This window comes from Poecilia reticulata, chromosome 9 (genome assembly GCF_904066995.2).
Source record: "Poecilia reticulata chromosome 9, P_reticulata-male-v2, whole genome shotgun sequence".
Classification (NCBI taxonomy): domain Eukaryota; kingdom Metazoa; phylum Chordata; class Actinopteri; order Cyprinodontiformes; family Poeciliidae; genus Poecilia; species Poecilia reticulata.
In genome coordinates, this window is record NC_088838.1 from 25995863 (window position 1) to 26020723 (window position 24861).

The 24861-nt window shown below is 37.7% G+C and overlaps 1 protein-coding gene across 3 annotated transcripts in view; it reads right to left on the bottom strand.

Annotated features, from left to right (window-relative positions):
* arl15a (ADP-ribosylation factor-like 15a) overlaps positions 1–24861 on the bottom strand; it is a 113672-nt gene that overhangs the window by 44143 nt on the left and 44668 nt on the right. For all 3 annotated transcript variants that reach the window (XM_008418092.3, XM_008418094.2, XM_008418093.3), the window contains exons 3-4: positions 24333–24392; positions 12705–12913 (exon numbers count right to left, since the gene is read on the bottom strand). In XM_008418092.3, coding sequence (XP_008416314.1) covers positions 12705–12913; positions 24333–24392 — 269 coding nt within the window. The remainder of the gene's footprint in view (positions 1–12704; positions 12914–24332; positions 24393–24861) is intronic.

Here is a 24861-nt window from a genome sequence, read left to right on the forward strand (position 1 = left end):
GTTTCTAAGGTAACACTTCTCGAGATCACTATCTCTTCTCAAAACAAGAAGCCAGGAAGTGTTCCATCTGTCATGAGCACAATTCACCCATTACAGTGGGTTTCTTCGTCACAACAAATTCACTTTTTATTGTTTCTTTCCCAGAGAATTTGTGGGAGTTAAGTATTTTCTTTAGGAAAAAAACTTTCCAGCTGAAGACAGCGAAGAAGTAAACCGCAGGTTCTACGTATAAAGTTATTCACTTGTGGTTTAGCCGGAGTGCAGCTGCATACCTGAGGGTGAGCTGGAAATGGACCACAAAGCAAAATGCTGTGTGTTTGAGGAGAAAAACTATCCTAGAAAAAGTCTATCAATCTGAAGTTGTTTGATTTCCACGGGTGTGCACTTCCATGCATAAATGAGGACATCCGCACAGCTGCTCATGGACAAGCGTGTTGCAACACACCTTGTCTGACAACACTCAGGCATATCTGGAGGTCTTAAAGAGGAGACAAGTTAAAAGAGTGACTTAATTATCTGGCTTGAATATCAAAGACTCTCAAACGAAAACATCTCCATCTCTTCTACACAGGCTCTTCCTGCTGTCATGGTATGTCTTCTCAAAAAACAGCCCAAAAAGGGAAAATGTTGCAATCTACATGAAAGTCTGATTAATCGCCATCTCCAACACCTTATCATCAGCTGTTATTGCACTGGGAATGATCAGATACTGAGAAAGGAAACCATAATTACCACAATAACCCATAATACACAACTGCAATTTGAAGCAGAGAAACAAAAATCAAATGGACGGCAGTTATACATGTGGTTTTCCTGATAAAATCAGACATATGTGCCACCAAAATTATATATACATATGGAAAGATATTTACAAAAATGATATAAGTATTTTCCTCCATTGCAAGTACTGGCAAGTAGCTGATGATTTGCCTGTAATCGGTTATCCTTGTTTTCCAAACCTCTCGGATTAACTGTAACCCAAACTGAAAAGTAAAAGGAGGACAAAGCCCAGTGAACAGTACTTCACTACTGAATTTGTCTAATGCTAGTCCTGAAATTGATCCACTACATCTTACTACATGTTGCAGCATAGAAGCACAGTCATTGGCCAAAACATACAAATGAAAATAATGGTTTCAAACAGAAAGATAACATGATCTATAAGATGATCAGTTTAATATTACATTCAATATACCAATTGGTAATAATATTTTTTGGACTACTCAAATCAATACCATAACATTTTTTGGGAGGGAGGTCACAGCTATCTGCCTGAATGAAGGTGAACATGATCTCTAACGATTCTTGGGACAACAAACAGTGACAGTCTGACATCTTTATTTCAGAACAAGCATCAACTTCTTTGGCAAAGCAATTTATAGAAGCATGTTTATTGAATCGAAACAGACTGGCAAGCATTCACTCCCCACATACATCAATCAGCCTCGGACCTTTTGCCCTGTGGCTGTTACCCAAAAGTGGATTGGTTCAGAGGTCGAATCCCAATGTGGCAGCATGCATTTGGTGTAGTAGTGCTACTGGCAGTATTGGTGAGTAAACTGTGTGTGCGGTTTTATTTTGAAAAACCCCTAAGTCTGTGTATGCGTCCTTCATTACAGTTGTATCGAATGAAGACATGGAGTGAAAGGATTAGAAAGGAAGTATGTGAAGCATGTGAGTTGATATGGAGGAGGGAGGGTCCAATCTGTTGGGTCTGTACAGTAAAATATTACCATGCTGCCTATAAAGCCAAGGACAAAGATTTTCTTAGAAATCCAATGGCGTGGGTCTCCACTTTCAAGTTAATATTTTCCATAGTGAGTGGGCTTTGAGTGTTAAACAGCAAGACACAAGAAAGGAAGGGCACAAAGTACAAAGAAAGGATGCTCTGAAGCCATGAAGATAATAAAGATAAAGACAGAACAACAGGTAGAACACAAAAAAGGATTGAAAGAATCTTGGGAATAAGGAACAAATGGTAAAAATGAAGAAATCAAAGACAAAAAAGGAAGGGCTTTAGAAAGAAAAGAATTTAAGGAAGCAAACAAAGAAGTACACAAGGAACAAATGATTAAGAACAAAGGGAGGGAAGAAGAATGAAAGTACACATTGAACAAAGGAGGTATGGAAGAAAATAATATTTAGATATCAGAGAGAAAATAAAGTGTGAAAATACAAATATTTTCCTCATATTCTTATTTTCTATTTCCAGTCCTGGTAAATACTGACATTCCAGCCCTTTCCAGACTTTGCAAAAAGCCAGACCTTTACTGTAGTGCAGATGTGTATAAAAAGGTGCAGTCCGTCTGTCTTGTCACAACATTTAGTTAGAGCCCCGGGAACAGACACAGCATTTATCCTCTGAAGATAAGGACTGTATAGTAAAATGAACGTTAAACCTTCTTTATGGTCAGAGTTAGACATTTGCATGGCAGCAGAACATTTTCAAAGGAACTCTTAGCATTAAGAAACAAAGAAAAACAATCTTAAAATGTCTTTTTAAATGATCTCTGCAGTCCTTCAAGCTATAAACCTAGGGAAAGAAAATCTCTGTGTTTATGCTTACAAATGGCATCTTGTTCACAAATGTGCACAACCATGCGCTGTTTTGTGGAGCATGTTCTGTCATTTCAGTCAGTTATGCAAAAACCCCAATTGTGTAACAGTCTGCCTGTGGCGCCCAGCAAGCAGGGACAGCAACAAGTCTGAAGGTTTCTCCTTTTTTACAAGTTTTTGCAAGGTTAAACACAGAGGTAGTAAATATTTCAAAATGGTAGATAGACAAACAAATGGCTAAATAGCTACACATGAACCCAAACTTTGTATTTAGAGTTGCGTTGGAATGTACTCCATCTATAGACTCTTCTTCTACTGTCAGGTGTTAAATACAGGCAGATTTTATGTACATTTTAAAATAAGGACTGCAGTTCCTAATTTCAAGTGAAGGCAAAAAAGAGAGAAAAAAGCCAAGAGGCAGTTTCTCATGGCCATCGAGACAACTGCTATGCCAAGGTATAACCATGGATTAAGCTGGTTTATCAGGAAGGCAAAGCTGTGAACATATATCAGTTGGCCCATTACAAATACAACAAAAAACTCAGATATTGCAGTAACAGCGCTGTAAAATAAACATATTGGATTTAATATTAATTATTCTGCCGGAATCTCTACATTTGAAAACAGGTGTGAAATCACACATCCTCCAGACTCACTGCACGTCTCCGTCTCCACTCAAGTAGAAAAGCTTGCTAGCCCCCCACCCGAGTTTCAATACAGCATCCCCACTCTCCTGATAGTTCCCAGTCAACATACACCCCTGTAACCCCTACCTAAAAAAATCCTTGAAGAGGTCAACAGAGAGATTAAGACCCTTCAAATGGGGTCATGGAGATCAATGATCAAACAGAGGGTGAGGACCAGCCCACCATGCCCCCCACTCCACCCACTTCATTTCAGAAAGCCTGATAATAGAGACAAAAAGGCTGGCTAAATATTACTTCCCCACATCATGACCCAGTCACCTTCTTAATCTCTGAAGGTGGCCTCGTCCTTAGCTGTCAACTGACCGCTTCGGTGAGGGCAAGTCAGAACATGTCTACTGGGGTCAAATCTCAAATATTAAAAGGCTAAACTCAATCACATCAACAGATATATTATGAATACAAGGAAAATATAATGTCTCAGGTGTATATCCTTCACCACATTAAAAACAAATCAAACAACACATTTCACAAGAGTATTTAAGACTTAAAAGAAGGGGTGAGTGAAACATGAGTAATTTAGTACATTTTTACAGATGAGATACAAAAATGTAAAGAGTTTTCTGCTTTGAGGATCCAAGATTAGACTAAAAGAAGGCGCAAACGTTAAAAGTACAATTTCATCAGTTTTTTTATTCACATTTCTGTACACAAATGGATAATCAAACTGCCTATAAACACACTCCACCGAGTGAGAGTCAGTAAAGAGAAACATCAGGGCACTAGCATTCAGTCAAAAGTCAAATGACTGCAGTGGTTGCAGATTTTTTTCTTTTTGCTTTTGGCTCATTGTCAACAGTGATGTAAAGACAAGAAGGTGAAGTGTAAGCAGTAATTTCTGCCAGTCATATTGAGCCCATTACTGCAGAAGAGGGTGCAACACTTTATTTGATTAATACCCATTTAATGTATTGTTTGCAATGCAGCACTGGACAGTAAGGAAGAAAGGGAGAGAGATTAAAAGCTGGCAAATATAAAGTTTTCCAAATGATGCATTCTGAAAGTGAGTCAATGGCACAAGAAAACGGATTGATCAAATTAGTTTGCAAGCATCTAAAAGAAATCTTTCACGTTTTAGGGGAAAAAAATGCAAATAGTGAAACTTTTCACAAATGCTGTGAAATTATGTTCCAGAATAATCTGCAAACAGTTGAATCTGCAAATACTGAACCAAGTAAAGGTTGGGAACTACTGTAATCATCCATTACAACACCACTACAAAACAGAAAGAAGAGTGTGTATAGCCATGACGCTTAGACTTTTTCTGCAGACGCTCCACTATCAGACTACACTGCCCAGACTTTGACCTCTGTGCATGAAGGGCCCTGAAGTGGCCATTATTCTTCACACTCTTCAGGTCATCCTCTCTTGGGACACTTGGGATATCCACTCACCTGGGAATCCGATGAACCCCATAGTTATTTTTTTTTCTCTCTGAACAGAGTCCAAAGTTGGTAATGCAGACTATGCATTTTACTGTCTGCAATAAAAAAAGAACTCTAAGGGACGTCTCACATCCACTCAGTCTATGACAATTGAAGGAAGGTGTCAATACACTGAGGTAATCAGTGGTATTTACTTCACTTGTCTGAGCTTTACGTCCTGTAGATAACCAGTCGATTTCTAATCAGATAGCTTAATTCCATAAAACATTTGGATCTAGGCTCCTGTTAGAAAATCCTATGAGTGCAATGTAACCAAATAAATTGTGAACTGAAAGATAAACTTAAAAAGTAAAATAAACAAAGTCTTCTTAAACTACACTCATAAACCAAAATGTTGGTTAAACATATAACTCAATTTCAGAATACCAGCATTCTTTGGTGGGCATTTATCAGCAAACTGCACATAGACTTGGTAATATTTGCCCACTAGTTTTTGCAGAAGCTACAAACCAAAACAAAACAATGATTAGGACAACTCTTGACATTCAGTTATGGATTCAGCTTGGCCTGTCCAACACTAGGTTTTTTATAAACTAAGCAACTATTTAGTTGATTTGGATGTGTTTAGACTCATTGTGTTGCTGAAAAATGAAATCATTCTTCATCTTCAGTTAATTAATAGGCACCTAACAGTTCTGGGTCAACCTTGACTGCTTTAAGGACATCTTTACTCATCCACCTTGATTAAAGGTGTCAAATGGAGTAACCCCAGATCAAGATGCTGTCACTGAAATGTTTGATTGTGGCTATCTTGCTGTTTTTTATGTTCCAAATGCACAAATGTGGCCCCAAATGTCTGTGTAAAGAGACCATCATAGATTCACCCACAAGTAGGGCTGTTGTAAACGATTATTTTAGTAATCGAGTAATCTATAGATTTTTCTTACGATTAATCAAGTAATCGGATAAAAACAATTATGAAATAAAATATTGGTAAATCTTCCATAACACCAGTGTTACTATCGGATATGAACATCGGTCTATTTTTTCCACATTTGAGCTTCCCTACCAGTTACTGTTTTGTAGACCGGGGGAGCAACACGGGATATTTACGGCTCTTCCGTTCAGAAACTTATCTACCAGCCATGTTCCGCCTCCCGTTTGTTCAGACCGGGATGATATAAGTTTATTGTGCGGTTCGTCCGTAAAGCTCCTCTTACCCTGTAAGCGTCAACCCTCAGCCGCCCGCCGTGTTCAGTCTCTCCGCTCACCTCTACAAAACCTCCTCAGCTTCTTCCCGCCGTTCAACCAGCAGCTCCGGAGCAGAAAGGCTGCCGAACTCCCGGCATCGCGCCGGTCATTTTAAGGATGTTTATTGGTCCCACAAAAACGATGAAAACCCGGAATTATCACCAATCAGTAAAATCCCCGCGGGCCGAACTTGAAGATTGGACGTTATGCCGCTAACACGTAGCTTCCGTCAACAACTCAGAGGCGGAAGTCAGAGCTCCGCGCAACGCAAATAATGTTCCGGCTGAAACACGGTGCGCTAAATGATAAAACATAAATTAACGAAGCTTCGAGGCAGGTCAATTTTCCTCGACGAATTTTAATAATCGAGGTACTCGAATCACTCGAGGAATCGTTTCAGCCCTACCCACAAGCTTTCACAAAACTTTATCAAAGTCTGGATATTTGTTTGGTCGGAAAACATACCATCTTCTAAAAGCTGAAATTAAATTAAAAGAATAGATGCCCCATTATAAGTAGAAAAGTCTGGAAATCATCAGTCACATTATTAAACATTTTCTACATTTGAAGCAACTATCCTTTCAGGCAAGACTGTAAATTGTTACTAATCTAAATCACTATAGTTAAACCTAGATGTGAGAAAATACAAATGAAAGAAAATCTTACAGTTTGAATAAAAGAAAGGGATTTAAAAGAGTGTTTAAAAGAGACTAAAACTAAGTAATAAAACAAAGAGCTAAATGGTTTGCAGTACGGCATCCAGCCAAAGATGACTTGATCTGGTCAGTGCAGATGCTAAATTTCACTTCACCACTCATCAGATGGCAATTCAGGACATACATGATGCTTTTCCCACCGTCTGTCACCCTTTCACCATGTGTGTGTCACATTCATACATCCACAGTATGGATGTGTGACAAAAGTGTGTAGATGAAGTCACATTCATTCTTTCTACTCTGCCCAGCATTAGTATGAACCATATCTCCATTCATCTACCATAGGTTGTACTGATTATATAAAAGATTATGTAAAAGGCATTATGCCACAAAAAAATCCTACTTGGCGTCATTAAAGGCACAGAATAATAGAAAAAAGATTTATGGGGAAAGTGCTTTACATTAGAACTGGATGTCCCAGAGTCTTTGCTTCAAGCCCACAACAGAATTTTCTGATGCAGATCTTGAAAAAACAAATGGTAGAATGTGCTTACGACTTGATTTGACTTCTTTCAACAGACTTCAGCAGCAGCCAAAAGAAAATATTTACTCCGTCAGGAAATTCAATCATAGGATCAGCTGAAGGCACAGAACATGGCAAATATGAAACAAATGATACCAGCAGTGATGTGCCAGGACCCGCCTACTTGGACGTAGATTTCTGCCCACCCTCCCACTTAGAGGACCAAAAAAGTTATTAGTACAAAAGGTAAAAATGCATTTGATTTTTACACAAAATGAAGCAAAAACCTGGAACATTTGTTTAAGAAAACAATTGGATTGACACTAACTTACTGTAATTGACTTAATTCAGCAAAAAAAATCTGATCACCTTTGTACAAAACGAAGCTCATTAGTGTGAAGTGACACTGTCACGATGAATAAGTAACATCAGATTCAGTTTTGGTACACTCAAAACAGATGTGCTCCAATTTCTACCAGGCACTGCTTTTCTTACAATGACAGAAAGCATAAATGGATTGTTAAGGACTGGACTGACTTACGTTATGTGTGTGTGCGTATGTGCATAGGAGAGTGTGAGAGGGACAGAGTAGAAGACTGAAACTGTGAAAAGAAAAAAAAAAAAAAGAGCGAGAGGGGAATGGAAAAAAATGTGCATTAAATCATCTAAATGATGATGTTTCGGTGTCTGTCTTCAGTCCGGGAGTGAAGCTGTTCTGGTAGCTTTCAAGGTTAGAAGTTACAGCTTGACCGTTTTTCCTGTGTTCTGTGGGGTTGTTGTTTTTTGACTCCCACATTAAACAATATGACTCAGTTCATTGTTTTTCCACCCATCACGGCGTGCATCATCACTTTCATTCTGTCTTCTATCTCTTCTTCAGATAACACAAATGCCAACAGAACCGAAAAGAACTCTAACTCTGTTCACGACACCGATAGCATTTTCTAAAACAAGAGCCCCTCATGCGTGCAGTCCATTAGGCCCCCGCCACACAAACAGACCTGCTTTGTTGAGGTGTTATATCAACAGGGTGACCTCCCCTCTACTCCTCCCCAGCTTCCTTGGGCCCCCCAACGGCAGGAGATTGATGTCAACAAGGAATTTTGGTCCCACGTTTTCTTCTGCCTCCTCCAGACCAAACGCTGCTCCTAAAAAACACTTGCTCCAGCACACAGGGCCCCAGTGAGGCCCATTACCATCAACCTTACTGCCACCTTCTCCCAGCAACAGGCCAGAAACACCCCAAGTGAACAAGGAGCTCTGCAGAAAACTTCACTGGGAAAACCAACTATGTGTGCTTACTTGGGGAAATAAGCCGCCTTGTTTTATGAACAGAGTTGTTGCTACGAGGGGAGGGTCAGCATGGTTGCGTCATCTGTGAACCGTGTCATCGCCAAAAGAGCTGCCAAAAGAATTCAGACCTGCTAAAATGTGACCTTGTTTCTTGGGTGGTGCTTGTCAAACATTCACAAGAAACAAGAACCTGCAAAGCAGCTGCTGGTTCTACTGATCCGCAGAGCTCGACAAGGAAGGAGTATTTGCAAAAACAAAAATCGCATCCATGTTGATGCCATTGTAGCCTCATCGGTGAACCGATTCCAAAATGCAATGAAAATGACATTCAGAAATCCAGTGATACAGAATGTGGCTGCAAATATTTCAACCCATATAAAGATTTAAGTGAAGTGTTCATATTACAATGCCTTTCTGTGTGTAGCAATGAGACTGTGGGCTGCAGTTTTTTTTAATTTGCGTTTACGGGATCTTCAGTTACTTGGACAGGGGCGTTTACACAATTTAGGCAAGCAGTCTTTCATCAGTCCAACAAGTTTTAAATTATTGAATTAAATAGATTCAGCAAGAATATGTATAGGCCTAAATTTCAAGATCAAAGTGTTGTACACCATTACAGGAAAAAGAATTAAAAGGTTCTGTATGTCCTGAATATCACATTTACATATTTCAGATTACCTGAAATGTAATTTCATAAAAAAGAAAATTGCAGAAAGTTTTTTTTTTTTTTTTTTACAAATTAATCTGGTGCCATTGGAAAAAGTAACTGGTGAATTTGACCCACTCTTCTTTGCAGACTTATTTTAATTCAACAATACTGGACAATTCACAAGCAGAAATTTACTTTTTAAGGCCATATACCACATCTTGATTGCATTAAGTCCAGACTTTGACTAGGCCAATCCAAAACTGTGATTTTGCTTCATTCTGGAGTCATTTAGAGACAGACTTGCTTTGGATTATTATATTGCTAAATAACCCAAGTCAACTTTCCTTTAGATCTGCCATTGATGTCATAGTTTTTGTGATATTTTGGCTTACTTCATGTTGTCAGACAGGTCCTATTTAAGTAGTTTCTTGATTCTACAAGTCTGGCTGTATTCGAGCATGGGTTTGGTGAGTGAAACGAAAAAAAAAAAAATTGGCAAAATGTGTTAATTATATTTCAAGACAGGCAACATTGGTTTGAACAATGCCTTCAAAAACTTCATTTTGTATTTAGTCAGGTTATCTTTGTCTGACATTAAAACTTGTTCATCTGTAGGCAAAGTAAAAAGGATGGAGAGGAGATACTTTTTCACACCACTGTGAAATCAATTTGCAGTAACAAAAGTACTTGCTTTGTTGTTTTCTACTATGCCTTATTGCAGTTACTAAACAAAAAGAAGAAACCGATCTGGAGACAATGATATCTTTTACAGTTTGTCAATTTTTTTTTCATATAAGAAAAGATCATCCATGACTCACTGAACATGAGGTTCTTTCAGTGACAAGGCATGACTCAGAAGATAAAGTGTTCAACAGGAACAAAAGGTGTAATAACGACATTCATCCCATCCTTTCTTTAACAAAATGCTTGGGTTGCGGCTGTTGTTGCTCTCCTCATGGTCGATAAGTGACATCATGATAGAGACAGACGAGTGCTTTACGTGGTCAATGGACATGTGCAATCGGTAACCGCTAAACATCCTGAGAGGATCATTTGGTTGTATTTCTTATAGGAAGTGGACTTAGTAGTAGGATCTATTATCAAAGATGAAGACTGATTAAATTAGGCGTAACTCAACTTTCAGTACAAACTTTTACGGGGCTTTTTCATAATGTGTTGATGTCATGAATTAAAAGCCTAACAGCCAATCCATCATGCGTATGTGGACTCACGTGTCAGCAGTGTTTGTGAACTGTTCTGCAAAGTCAATACTTCCTAAGACTGATGCAATAAAATATGCCAGAGGAAACATCGTGGTAAGATCAGTGGTTAATGTGGGGGGCTCAGACAGTATTATTTGACTACATTAACATCGGACAACAAAAGATCAGTCTTGCCGAGCTTAAAGCAGGCAGCTGCTTTTTGAAATAGAACAAGATTGGGGGTTTCCATAACTATTGTGGCTTTTGCTCAAGAACATAATGTCTATAATAATTACTTAAACTCATATGAACTATATCAGGGGGATTAAGCGTTTAGAGTCACAACAGAATCTGGAATACAACCTCTCTCTCCCATTTCCTTCCCATCGCAGATTTCACATTACTGTAAAACAGCTACACTGGTGGTCCAGGCTGGGGAATACAGATGGCCTTCTCTCCAGGCATCCTTCAGAGCTATCCATCTAAAACGTTCAATAGGCCTGCAGACGATGCTTGTGTGTAGATAGGTTTGCGTGGGGGAGTTTGTGAGAGTGCAGGAAAGTGAGGTTACAGACACATGTGTGAGCAACTGTTCAGGGAATGCTAGACATAACATCCAACAACAAAGGGCTCCTCTTCTAAGAGGGAATTATTGGTAGAGCTTGATGGGAAAACAGAAAGGAGGGCAGAAAAAAACCACATACAATGCCTTACTCTTGGCCTTAATCATATCTGGTCACAAAAAAAGCACACATTACAGCATGTTCATTGGAATTGCATTTGATAAAGTGACACAAAGCAAGGCAAAGTCTGCTTTGAATGAAGGGAATTGACAAAAGGTTTTTAAAAGTTTTCAAATGAAGAAAAGCGTGGTGTCAATTTTTGCCTTGGCCACCTGAGCTACCTTATACAGCTGCAAATATTTTAGGATGTGTGTCTAAAAACTTTAAACACATAGGGACAGAAAATGTTGCAAAACTTTCTTTAGAAAATAAACCTAAATTCTGCCAGATCGGGTCTCAATTTATCTTAGGTTTAGACTTTGGTTAGCCCATTAGCATATAGGATTTGATTTAACCATTACATTATGTTTAAGATAGTTGTCCTGCTCCAAGGTGAACATCTGAGCCAGTCTTTTGCAAACTAACAGGACTGGCTTGCATGTACGCCAAAAGGTTCCCTGTGTACCTTGCAGCAAATTGCAAACATGATTTTTTTGGCTTTCATTTAACAACTTTTTTCTTACTACTCTTCCATGGAGGCCAGTTTTGAGGTGTTAATAACGAATAGCTGTCCCATCGACAGATTATCCTGACTGAGCTGTGGATCTTGGCGGTACTTTGGGCCTCTTGGTAGATCCTACGATTAGCCAAGCCAGCAGCATGGTTTTTCATTTTTCAAGTGATGAACTCTACAGTGCTCTGTGTTTCATTCAAAGCCTGGAATACTCCTGTGTTACCTATCCCTGCTTTTAGCTTCATGCCTGACATGTCTGGTTTGCACCTTGCATTCATAATGCAAAGGTTTGTTAACTCGGCTAAGGAACTGATTCTTTCTGAGGAAGAATGAGTGTAATGTCAGACATAACGTATTCAACTAGATATCACAGTGTTGTTTCGTTAAGAAACGTCTCCTTACTTTACTATTTAAGAAAAAGGGATACTGCTTAAAGGTTTCTATATCATAAAATAAATTTTTAAGAAAGAAAACACTTAAGGGGACATAGAAGTTTTAACAGAATCTTTGAATTGTGTCTGAAGTGGAAACAGTTGCAGAGCACTCAAAAGGTTACGTATGTTATAAAAAGCTATTGTAAAAATAGCACAAAAACGATTGTAAAACCTTAAAAATTTATTAATTTTGTTAATCTCTTGTCCATGCAGACAAGTCCTTAGTGCAAGAAACAAGTTCCTGCACCTTCAAGCTTTACTTTAAAAACAGAATCATCCTTCTACATTCATACCAATGAGCGATTTGAATCAACAGTTAGAACAGAAATTAGTAAGAGGGAATTAAATTGATTATAATTATGCCACTAAACTTTAGGAGCTTTGACAAACATTTCAGTACTCACTGTTGCTTAAGAGACTAAACCTTACTCTGCTCTATTTAATAAGCACTTGAGAGCTCTTGTTCAAGGCCTGACTCAGAGTGTAAGCATGATTTTTTTCCATCTACAGATAATCTTAGATAATTTTTTTTGAAAACCTCTAATTACAGTGCCTTACATGGATTGTTTTCTCTAAAACAATCCTAATTGATTTTTCTGTGCGAACACATTTAACATTAAGACTACACTGAACTTGTGCCAAAGGGCACAAAAAAAGTGCAACATTGATGTTACTCTGCTATAACTTCCAAGATATGCATGATGTAGTCTTCCTTTCAAATATGTAGTAGGGGGTAGAATGTATATGCAAAAGACAAAATAAAGATTGTGCATAGGAGAAGAACCAGCAGCAACAACGGGATCAGCCCAGTTCACCTGATTTGGTGCTCTTGCTGCAGGCTTGTCCTGGTGATTGGCGAGGATGAGGAACGGCAGCGTGCAGAGCTGGGGGTGCTGCAGAGCTGAGTGGAGCTCATTCCGCGCTGACTCAAGGTCCTCGTCCGATGATGCGCTATCCAGTACGAAGATTACACCCTGTGACCCCTGGTAGTAACGACTCCAATATTTCTTGATGTTGTCAGCTCCTGTAGACACATGGAAGAACGGTGAATCGGTGTGTTTACTAACATGGGATCGCAGCTGCTCAAGGTTACACTAATTCTGATAATGGACAAGAAGTTTTCTAAATTATTAGGTCATATTTAAATGCTTATACAAGAACAGGAACTCTTGGATACTAAACAGCTTAACATCTCGAGACATTTTCACCTCTGTAGACGTCCTATTAAACTAAAGCAGTAAAAACTGTTCCAGAAACCAGCAGCAGTTCTCAGATCTGCTGCTGGTTTTTATTAAGTTCTAACCCCAAACTTCACACCAGGCAGTTGGTGCAACCTTTACATATGATGACAATAAAAGGTTAATGTTTTCAAGTCTTTTACAGTAAATTCTGTTAATTTTGACCTTTTCCAAAGTAGGTGTAATATGCTGAAGTCTGAACACCTAAATGTTTTATGTGGTTTTCTGACCTGAGATGTATTTAATAAAAGAACTGAAATAAAAATAAAAAATAAAAAAACAACTATTAACATTTTCTAGGAAAAAAACCATCAAATAATAATGATTCATTGCAACTTTATTGCCTTGAAGCTTTAAGGTAGAGCTGCCATCTGCATCCGTTTTCGACTTAGTGTAGTTATACAGACATCTCATCACATCGCAAATGTATTCATACCAACTTAACTTTATTTTTACATTTTGTCACATTACAAGCACAACCTTACATATTTTATTTAATTTGATGTCACACAACCCACACAGAGCAGTCTAAAGGTGGGAGCAAAGAGAAAATGACTGTTTTCTGAATGTTTCTAAAATAAGAATTTTAAGAGTTGTAACATCTAAAGAACAATGTTTAAGTCTTGCCACAGACTAACTGGATTTTGCTCTGTGCTTGCACTGGGCCATACACATGTGTCTTTGCTTTATTTTAAGCTACTCTGCAGCTCCTCTAAAACAACAATGTTTCCTCTTGGCTGCGTTTGGTGTCTTCTCTGCTTGCCAACCTTTCCCAGTTTAAGAGGCGACCCATGTGGTGGTAGGTTTGCAGTTATGTTGCATTTTCTGAAAAATCAACAGTACTAAAAGCTAGGGATAAATTTAATCCCACTTTAAACTTCTTCACTAATTTCTCCTCGACTAGTCTGCTCTATTACATCATATTCATGATGATGTTGGTCACTATTATTCTCTAAAAAAAAAGAAAAGAAAACACTGAGCCCTCAGATTTATACTGAGATTAAATTGCACATATAAAAAACTATTATCTCCTTAGGAGTAAAATGTTTGTGCTGAAATTTTTAAGGGCACCAGAAAGAAAATACAAATACAGGTCACACTTTTCAGATAAAAAAAAAAACAACATTTATGGTATTGTTTATTTCAGTTTCACTGTTAGAGTAAATATAGAAAAGTGAAATCAGCAATTGTCATGTGACAAAATGTGAAAAATCTCAAAGGATATAAATACTTTCACAAGCACTACATGTTCAGGTAAATTAAGTTTGATCTAGTTCCCATTAAAATATATAGTTTTTAATTAAAAATGCTCTCTCTGCATCTAGTAAATTGAGTTAGCAAAGCAGAGTTATATAGACAAGGAGAACAAGATGTCCTGCAACAGATGGCATGGCCCCCACCGAGCCCTACTCTCAACATCATGGAGTCAATCTGGGATTATAAAAGGAGACAGAAGCAACCGAGACAGTCTAAATCCACAAGAGAACTGTGGCAAGTTCTCTGAGGTCTTTAACACAACCTTCCAACAAAGCACCAAAAGGTTTTTATCTCAAGTTTTTCCAGCTTTTCTTTTATGGAAAATTCCAGTCATCTTTAGGAACCATATGGCTGTATGTAATTAGACTTGTTACCACACCAAAACTCCCTTTGTTTCTTCTTCTTATATCAGCAGTCATATGCAGGTGTCTGTCTTTAAAAGTATTAGTCATTAAAAAAAAAAATCAGCAAAGAAAAGTTGCAGTCATAACTATATAGTTTATGGCCAAATTAGGAGATTAAACTCTTTCAAAGCAGATATTCTGGCTTGTTAAAAAAGTGATAAATCCAGGTCCAGTAAAATCACAAGAGAAAACATGTTTTAATATTGTTCAAAGCAACTAAAGCTTTTCATGCAGATCCCAAACTCTATATAATTAACTTTATAAGGCTTTTTAAAACTTTTTTACAAATTTAAAATAAAGTTTAAAATGAAAAACAAATGCCTTTCACTCCTTACCTGCAGCACTCACTACTTGTCCATTACCAAGAAAACCCTTATAACATTATAACTTAATGAACAGAAAAAAACAAAATGAGCCCAAAGTCTATTTGTCATGGCTATGAAACAGAGGTAAAGAGATTTGTTTTAAATAATTCTGTTCAACTGAATTCTTTTTTGAAAATATCTAAATCACCCTCATGGGTTTTAGAACAGCTACTGATGATGATGAGGTTACTGGTTTCTTCAACGGCTAAACATGTAGTTTAAATTGTAGTGTGAATCTGACATACTACAAATATTGGAGCAGCTTTTTGGAATAATGTTATTGCACACACCCATTTCTCACATTTTTTACTAGCAATATATATATATGGTGCTCTTGCTGCTATACATATATATATATATATATATATATATATATATATATAAAAATATATATATATATATATATATATATATATATATATATATATATATATATATATATATATATGTTTGTAATTAAGCAGAGAACAGTTTCACTGCTCTGCTTCGTCTGCCGGAGAATTTGAAAATCTATGAAACGCTTTTCTTACATTGTCTGTCAGTTATTTCAGTTAAGAAATGGACACAGTTATGCTTACCATTACAGTCTGATATAACAAATGCTTTTTTTATAGTCTCTACTGCTAGAAATGAACACTGAGCTACTGCTTTTAACAAAGTTCTGTATGCCAATGTGATAATTTGCTGCAATATATATATATATATATATATATAATATATATATATATATATATATATAACAATTTTGTAATTTTACTTAAAAATCAAATTGAAAAAACAGCAATGACTGAGTGCTGATAGCCATTACCTTTTCAGATCCAAGTTACACTAATAGGAACCATGTCTTGCACGTTCATATCCTCAGTGGCACTCATCCTCTGAGCACTGGAAGAGCTTTCCCCTCAAAACTGTTGTGAGTAACCAAAGCCAGCTGCTGATCTTCAGCACATTTCTATCAACTTTCAAAGCAAAATGAGAAGACTTGCGAAAATCTAAAACAGACACAGGAGAGTTTTTGCTAACTAGTTTAGCTGCCTGATTGTTTTCTGCCAAGACCAATGCTTTTTTCACAAGAAAATACTTTCTTTTTTTTTTTCTTGTGTTGACTGGATCTTAAAGCTTGATGCGTAGTCTCAGAAATTGTCCCGTCACACTGCACACGCAAGTGTGATCCTTATCAGAGGAATGCACCATATTTGGACAAAACGATCCTCCTCCGTTCACTGAGGTTACTTCCTTTGTAATCTTGCGAACTGTTGTTTTGTGTTTTAGTTGCTCATAGTATTCTAACTGCCAAGAAATGACGAGCTGTGAGGCTGTCAAATGTTTAAACATCACACAGTCCTCTCACTGACATTTACCTCCCTTCCCTTCATGCTCGCCCCTCCCTTCCCCGTTTCCTCCCCCAGTCAATCCACTCACACCTCTCACTGGAGTGAAAAGCTATCAGACAAAGTGGCACTTGAGAGATTGTCTAGGAAGTTTCGTCTTTGCCTGGAAATGGTGGAATGTCTGTCATGCTTCTGGATCTTGTTGGCAGCTTCTGCCACCTATTGGTCTGACAGAGAGGATTTCTGAGGATGATGTCATGCCACAGCATCCTTTTAATCAAACAGGCACGTTATGAGTAAGACCTTTCATCTTTTGGACAATTTCTTTCAGTAATAGGAATCTGTTTACTGCTTGAAAATGCATTTAAAGTAGAGGTTTTTATTTTAAGTGGGAGAAAAAGCCAAAAATGCCACCGGAGAAGTGAGAACGGCATGCTTCTTATTGACTGTTCGAAGAAGAAGCGAACCATGAAATGAAAAACTCATCATCTCGTTCGACCCATGACGCACAAATTAAATAATGAGCGGCTCTCCAGTGATAAATTAACTGAGACATGAACTACGTTGGAAGAATTACATTAACAAATAGGAAAAACATGAACTCTATTGCAATCATCTGGCCACTAAAAGAACCGCACACCATGAGGTGAAGCCGTCAGGTAGGCGAGTGTTTCAAAGAGTGGTTTTCAACAGCCTTTGCACTTGTCTTGACTTGATATATTAAGCTCCTGGGTTAAAATGTGGGCGCAAGGGGCAACAGTACAAGATGATTGTTGGCAAAAGCAAGGGCACCTTAACCTTTAGTTAAGACTACAATAATGTGTCAGCTATTTTTTTAAATACTAGCATAATATTTAAAAAACCTATGTTAACTAACCACGTTTAATAATATAGTTCGTATTTAAAAAAATAGCTGACACATCATTGTTTGTAAATCTTTTAGAATGCACATATGGATTAAATCCATAGTGAGATAATGAGATTCACCAACGGTTTTTGGCTAAAAGGCACCCCCCTCCTTGCAGTTATATAATTGAGCCACAACACATGTTTCATCTTACTTAGTCTTAACTAAAAGTTAAGGCGCGCTTGCTTTTGTCAACAATCATCTTGTAGTGTTGCTTCTTCTGCTGTCTTACTGAAATATTCAACCCACTGAACTTTGTCTTAAAAATGAAAAACTTTCCATTTCATTTCAGATTTTTGTGATTTTTTGGTGGAGGGGCAAGGGGGTTTTTTCTGGTGCTAAATTAGAAATATTTGCAAGGAATTCAAAATCTGTATAAGAAAAAGTCAATTGTAGTCTTCCTTTGTTGGTCCTGTAAGTTATTGCAAGGTGTGCAAAATAATTCTCCCTCACTGCAGTGGAGAACTAAAGGTTATTACTGTTTTGCTTGTGCTTTTGCTTTTGCATGACGGTAAATGTAACTTTTTTGTTTATAGCCGTATTGATCATGGAGTATAACTGGTGGCAGCTGAAGTACGGCTGAAGCAGAAGCATGAAAGAAGCAGAGGTTGGGCTAGGCTTTTTCATTATCTGTCATTTTGACTGACCGGTTAAAAAAATTAAATAAAAAACCCATGATAACCTATTTTTGCCCGTCAGTTTACGAAATGGTAATAACATTCACCCCTACTTCCCTGGAGGAAATTCTGTAGTATGGACTCCTATTGCACAAATGTTCCTGTCCATAACTCTTCAACGTGCAGTCAGATCCCGGATAGCGAGATACCTTGAGTTCAGGTTAGAAATGTTACCAAGATGGGACTTCTTCTTTTATTTTTTTTGATTGAAAAATACGTGACTTCTGAGTAAAAGAAATAAATACCCATCACCTTCAGGTGAGCATTAGGAGTCACTTAAATCCAATGTTTTTGACAATTTTTGTGAAAAAAAAAATTGCAATAAAGCCACAAGTATGGATTAGTGCGAGAAAATGTGGGTTGATTTTCGCAAAATTTCACAAATGTGGAATCACAAAAAATGGACTGTCTGAGTAGTTTAAATAAATAAAAGTCTATTATAAAAAACAACAACAAAAAAAAAAAAAAAAAAACAAGACACCATTTGGTTTCCAGCTGGCTCCCTTCATGCTGTCACTCCTGTGGTTGAAACATTTGTTGCCAGCAAGCACGGGTTGCTGCTTAGTGGTATCAAGGTTGGAAAAGGTAATGGTTCAAAAACAAAGCTTTTTTCATAACATTTTTCCTTTTTGTTTAAGATTTGGTTTCACTGACATGTTACTCAAAAGAGCCAAGTTTAGAATTGCTGTATTTAGTGTCGAGCAACACTGCCCTTCCCCTGTTTTTCACACCTGAGAAGATCTCACAGCACAGAATAAAACAAAGAGCACTACAGAGTCTAATTGTAAGAGAGGGAAAAAAATGCAGTTGTCATATTTTTCAGTCAGCTGACCAGCGGTGTGCTGACATGTTGTGAGGGGTAGGGCCGTGTGCTGGTTAATCTAACATTTTCTAGAATATAATGAAAAAAGGACTTTAAGCAGTTGGGAACCATTTGAAGATTCTGAAAGCATAACTTTTTAAAACTTTGCTTAACTCTGAAAGTCATAACAAGCTGGAATGCTGGCAGCTGTTTTTTAGATTCAAAATGAGATTTACTAAGTCAATACTCTGCCTCCAAGTGCTAGTTTTTGGCCGTTTCTACTTTAACAAGTATGCTGCAAATGCCTTTATGTTTATAACGTCAAAAGCTAAAAATGCTAAAAAAAAGAAAAAAAAACACTGCAGGCACTTTAATGAAAACCAGATTTGCTTCCCACAGAACATGAAAAATGGATGAAAAGCTGGTAACTTTTAGTGAGAATTTGGAATAAAGCAAAGTTTGCTTGTAAAGTGAAGAGAAACCACCTCAGCTGTAGATTCAGACGTCAAGTTGATTTAGAGTAAACGTTTCCTGAGCGGAGCTTAGCTCAGATCATACCTCAGTCCTTCTCATCCATGCACATAACTGCCAACAACTGTTTATGCAAACAATTTGGCTGTTTATTCACTGCTCGTCATTCAAACCCCAACTCTGCAAAGTTGAGCCATTTTCATCACGTGTAACCATGACTACTACAGCTGTTCGTAGTTAGGAAATGTGACCGGCTGAAAGTGTAATGATACTTCACCACATTATTGATATTTATAAAACATGCTACACAGCTCCATTTAACACTTTTCCTGTTAAGCCAGTGTGGACAGAAAATTAAAAGCACGTTTACACGTTTCCCGTGATTTGAACTTTAAACCTTGCAGACGCAACATCAAAACCTGAAACATCACCGTTTCGGGATGTTTCAGAAATCTGACCACCGAGAGCCGGTTTGACAAATCCCTCCCAAGATACTAGTAGTAATAATAGTAGTATCTGTCTCGCATCATTCGGTCAGCATCAACAGGGTGAACTACATCAAAGACGACGAAATCCTTGAGAGAGGCCCTGAAACTGAGATCAGTTTCGTTCAAATCCTCAGAACTGTGAAATTCAGAACAGCAACTTTAGTCATCGGCTTTAAACCAATGTGGCAATTTACAAATTACTTTACAGTTTGAATAGCTTCCCTGCTAGGCATACGAGCCCACACTGTCAGGATACATGATAGTGTTAAAGAGTCACATTTGATCTGTGATGACTACCTTGCACTGGTTTTGTTTAAAGACGGGCCTGCATACTTTCATCGCCTGCTGTTAGTTACAGGGAGCTGATGGATCGTCTGTCATCTCACTGCATCCTCCTCGTCTCTTCCTGTGTTCTTTGTGGTTAGATTTGCAGTGGCAAGTTAAGTCTTAACATATTCCGACTCCGTATGCTTCACCAGCCCTGAATGCATTCTTCACTGACATCAGACATGCATGTGTTCATCCAAAAATAAAATCAAATAACAGGCTTAAAATGACATGGCAAAGCTATTTTGTTCTACCTACAAATGTTTTCTTAAACAACCAGGTGCAAATATTGTGGGGTTTATTTAAACAAATCAATCCTCCTTAAATCCCAGAGCGCAACTCCCAACCACAGCCACAGCACTAAAGAACAACAGCAGTGAGTTGTGATTATTAGGACCACGTTATCAGCTGTCACTGCGTGACATGAATGCACACTGTGAAATTGCCCGTCTAGACTTGACGTCATATCACTATCCCCACACACACACACACACACACACTCACACCAGAGGTGCCCTTCCCACCTAATCCTTATACCTGACACCAGCAGAGTAACAAATGCTTGTGGGACAAAAGATCAGCAGATTCAAATTCTCAGCGTGAAGCTAATGAAACAATCAAATTAAATTTTCATGAAATAAACACAATGAAAGATACATGGCAGCTGTACATTGTTCAAAAAATTTTCTTAGATCAAGATCAACATTTTTGAAAAATCCAAATGTCTTCTACGAGTACAAATGTTCACAGAATGCATATAGCATTAAAATACATAAGCACACAACCTTACACTGAGAAAAATAAAGACTTCCACCTTTCAATTACGTACATTTATTTAGCCCTGGTATTTTAAAATCACCAGTACTACCATTATAATCTATGTAAAATATAATAATAAACAAATAACCAAATAATTTCTGCTTAATATTTTAGCATATGTACATGTGTCCAGTTAGAGCAGTTAATAAGGAGTATAGCTGCTCTGATCAAAGATTTCTGACCTCCATGGCAGCCATTTCTTTTGGACCTGTTAGTTTCAGGAGCGTCAACACTATGAAATGTTAATACGTCCATGCCTCCCTAGCTGCTCTTCTTCTGCGATGTACACGTTTATATTTGACCCACAAACTCTTAATTGAGATTGATTTCTCAAAATATTGTTTGATTCTTATGACAAATATATTTTAAATCCATCTTAAGTGAAGATGTGAAGAAAGAATGTTAAGCTTTTATGTTGAAGTTGTGTAAAATATTCACATTGTGAAATTTTTTATGGTATAATAAATTCATTTTGATTTAGTAAGCAATTTATATCCGTTTCTTATTGTTGGACCGTTACCTATGGGTATAAATGGGTAACTATATTAGAGCAAAATACACATTTCTGTTATGATGCTTTCAATACGTTCTCACTTTAAAACATGCACGCTGGCACACCATATCTGGGTTCCCACGTATATGTAAACAAATGGTTCTTTGCAAAGCTAATGTGGATCAAAGATCTTAAACAGAGTATTTCAATAGTCTTTCAAACATCGGATTAGATTGGATTTGCCATCATAGAAGCTATGAAGAGTCTAAAAACTCCAAGACAAATCAAAACAGATGTAGAGCCCGGTTAGAGACTTTATGTCACGGATCACGGGTGCAATGCCAGCCATTAACTTGTAGTGCTTTTAGATTGTGTCCACTATTTTATTCTATCTAAAACAAAAACATATGTAGAATAGGTGTGACAAAATAAAAAAAAATAAAAAACACTGCTTTTAAAACTCTGTTTTTCCGTACCTCGGAAACCCTTCCACCCTTCTTTTCTCAAAGTGGGTCAGGAAAAAAAAAAAAAACACATTGAGGAATACTTCAGTATGAACTTCTTGTTCCTATACTTGCTGAAATGCAAAACAGCATAAAATTAACCTGCCATCTCGCTTGCTTTACAAGAACATTGTAGTACACCGAGAGTTGAGCATCAAAATGTACAAAAACACGTCCGTTTAGTCAGAAAACAGCCTGAGGAGTTCATTGTGAAAACTTTTTGAACGTTATGCAACAGCGCCAACACTCTCCACTTCACATTTACGTCACGTACAAACGGAAAAAGAAGTGTGTGCAAAAGATGTCAACATTTATCTTCACACTGAAACTAAACCCAGCAGTCAGCTCCAAATAAACAGTAGCCAGTTAAGCTGTCATACTCATGTGCATCATGTGCTTGCTTCTACTCTCTCCAATGCACACACAGCACCATAAATCCCCGAAATTTCTGTGCTCTGTGTTATTTACATGAGGAGGAGCAGAACCGTGGATATTCAGCAGGGGGCTGGCAAACAGAAAAAGAGAACCGATTTCATCTTTCTTTGCTGTGGTGGCAGCCTATACCATCATCTCTAAATCAGAACTGTCATCCGTGGAATGAGTGTTTTGCCAACCACAATAATGTTACCACCACCAGACTAGGCTCAACTCAATCCAGTAAAACTCCTTTTGAAAACCGCCTAATGTGCTCTGTCCAAATTTGGTAGCATCCTTGTTGGTGGTCCCTGCAGTGCCTCTTTGTGTATATGCGAGTCTGAGTTTCACCCTTTCTATTCAGGAGGCTAGTTCAAGTTGAGTCTTATATAAATATCCACTGCACCTGTCATACAGTGAAAAAAACACTATTTTTTTTAAAACTCTGAACCAAACTAACTAATCTAATTTATCTTCCAGCTGTGGTGCTTTTCAGAGAGACCGAACTTTCTTCAGGCTTCCTTGAAAAACTGCATTTGTTTTGGTCGTGTATTTGAACCTGCATCTCCGCTTGTTAAACAGTTTCTGTGAAAGCTGTACATTTCCAGGAATAACAGCGTGCAGATTGTACAACCACTTCAGAAAACCCTAACAAGGTGGGATGCATGTGCACACATGCCTGTTCAGAAGGTGGGTCTTCAATTTCTACCAAAGCTACAGACAAGCTTGCATGTGCATTAGTGGTCACAATTAATTAATTAATTTATTTATTTTAACTTTTTTAGAAAAAGAAAATCTGAATTATGACATTCTTATGCAATTCTTTTAGTTTGGCAATATGTTTGCTTAAAACCGTCTCACTACTAGCCTCCTTCTGTCCAACAGTGCTTTTCGTATTGGTTGAATTTTCGTATTGGTTGGAGCATTACAGCTTGGTACAACTTCATCATAGAAGTTGCACAATAAAAGCACAGCCCCCCCCCTCAGTTAGAGTAGCAAGGGCTGCCACGGTGACTGGCAACCATTAATCGATAGCTTTCCTTAAGAGTTAAAAATGTGCAATTTATTTGCAATGTGAACAGAGTCGAATGGGTCTCCTCTACTCTGACTATTGGTGAAGATATGGTGTGAGTGCCAGACTGACTGCAGTACTGACGAAGCAAGAGAGGCTGTCGTCCTGACCACAGGCTAGATAAGCATTATGAGATCCTCAATCGCTTGTGTCCTCCTGTGCAAATTTCCTTGTTTCATCAAACGTTTTTGCCAATGGATTTGAGTCCTGATGGATTCTAGAAGACTGGCTTAATGCTACCGTCTTTAGCATTGCAAGCCTTCTCAAACGCTTTGAATACTCTGTCAAAGCGATGGTTGTGTTTAAAGTGACTGATGAAATATGATGCGTTAAGTGGTGTGCTGTTTTTCTCCTCATGGAACTTTCTTTCTGCATTTGATACACAAAGCCAGCATATTGTCTTCCTCCAAAACCTTAAACTATACAGCCTTTATGTTTTCTGTTTACTGGCAAGCTGGACTGCATTCACATGCTGCTGGGAATTCCCAGTTTGGGAGTCATTCTGACCTTTTAATGTTTATATTTATGTTGTTTGTGTGTAACACCGCGGGGTACTTGTTATGTTTTTAAAAACTTATGACCAAGTTGTTTTCTGACATGAGGGTCTTTTAAAATGATTTATTTCCAGTCAGAAATGTATTTTCTGCAATTATATTGACGCTACTTAAACTCCGAGCAGATTTCAGAGGAAATCTAGAGGAGTGGGAGCCCTTCATTTAAAAAAATACAAAATCACCCACACCACCGAACATGTCATCATTGCTATTCGTTATGATATTGAACAGGTAGGAATGATGTCATAATTTCTTGATATTGGGTTGATAATTATCGTACATCCTTACTTTAAAGGCTCTTAAGGAGAATGTGTTCCTTACCTCCAAGTTCTTTTACATTTAAGATGGCATTTGGAAATGGCACTGCCTTGATGCTGAAACCTGGAAACAGGAAACATGTAACAGAAAAGGTCGTTTAAGATTTTCTACATAAAAATTTTGCTACATTATTTACAAATAAATAATACTAATAATAGAAACTCACTACATAATCAAATTGGCTGAGAAGGCTGAGTGTAGATTTTTCTAAAATCTACACTCAGACAAAAAAAACAAAAAAAAAACATATCTGAGTCATAAACAAGAACCCCATTTTTGGTGGTCCAGAGAAGAAAGAGAGATGAAACGCCAAGCAGAAAAGCATTATGTTGGGTTTATTGAAGAACAGAGTTAATATCTAAAGCATTTCTCTGAGTTATGTGGTCCTTCTTTGTGGGTGTGAATGGGAAACAGAAGAGCCCAGTGAAGAAACTTAGACAAGAAATAGATTTAACTTGACTTTTCAAAACAACTCAAACACATGGAGGCAGAGATGCAGGAAATCGAAGACTATGATTTTCTACAAAGCTAA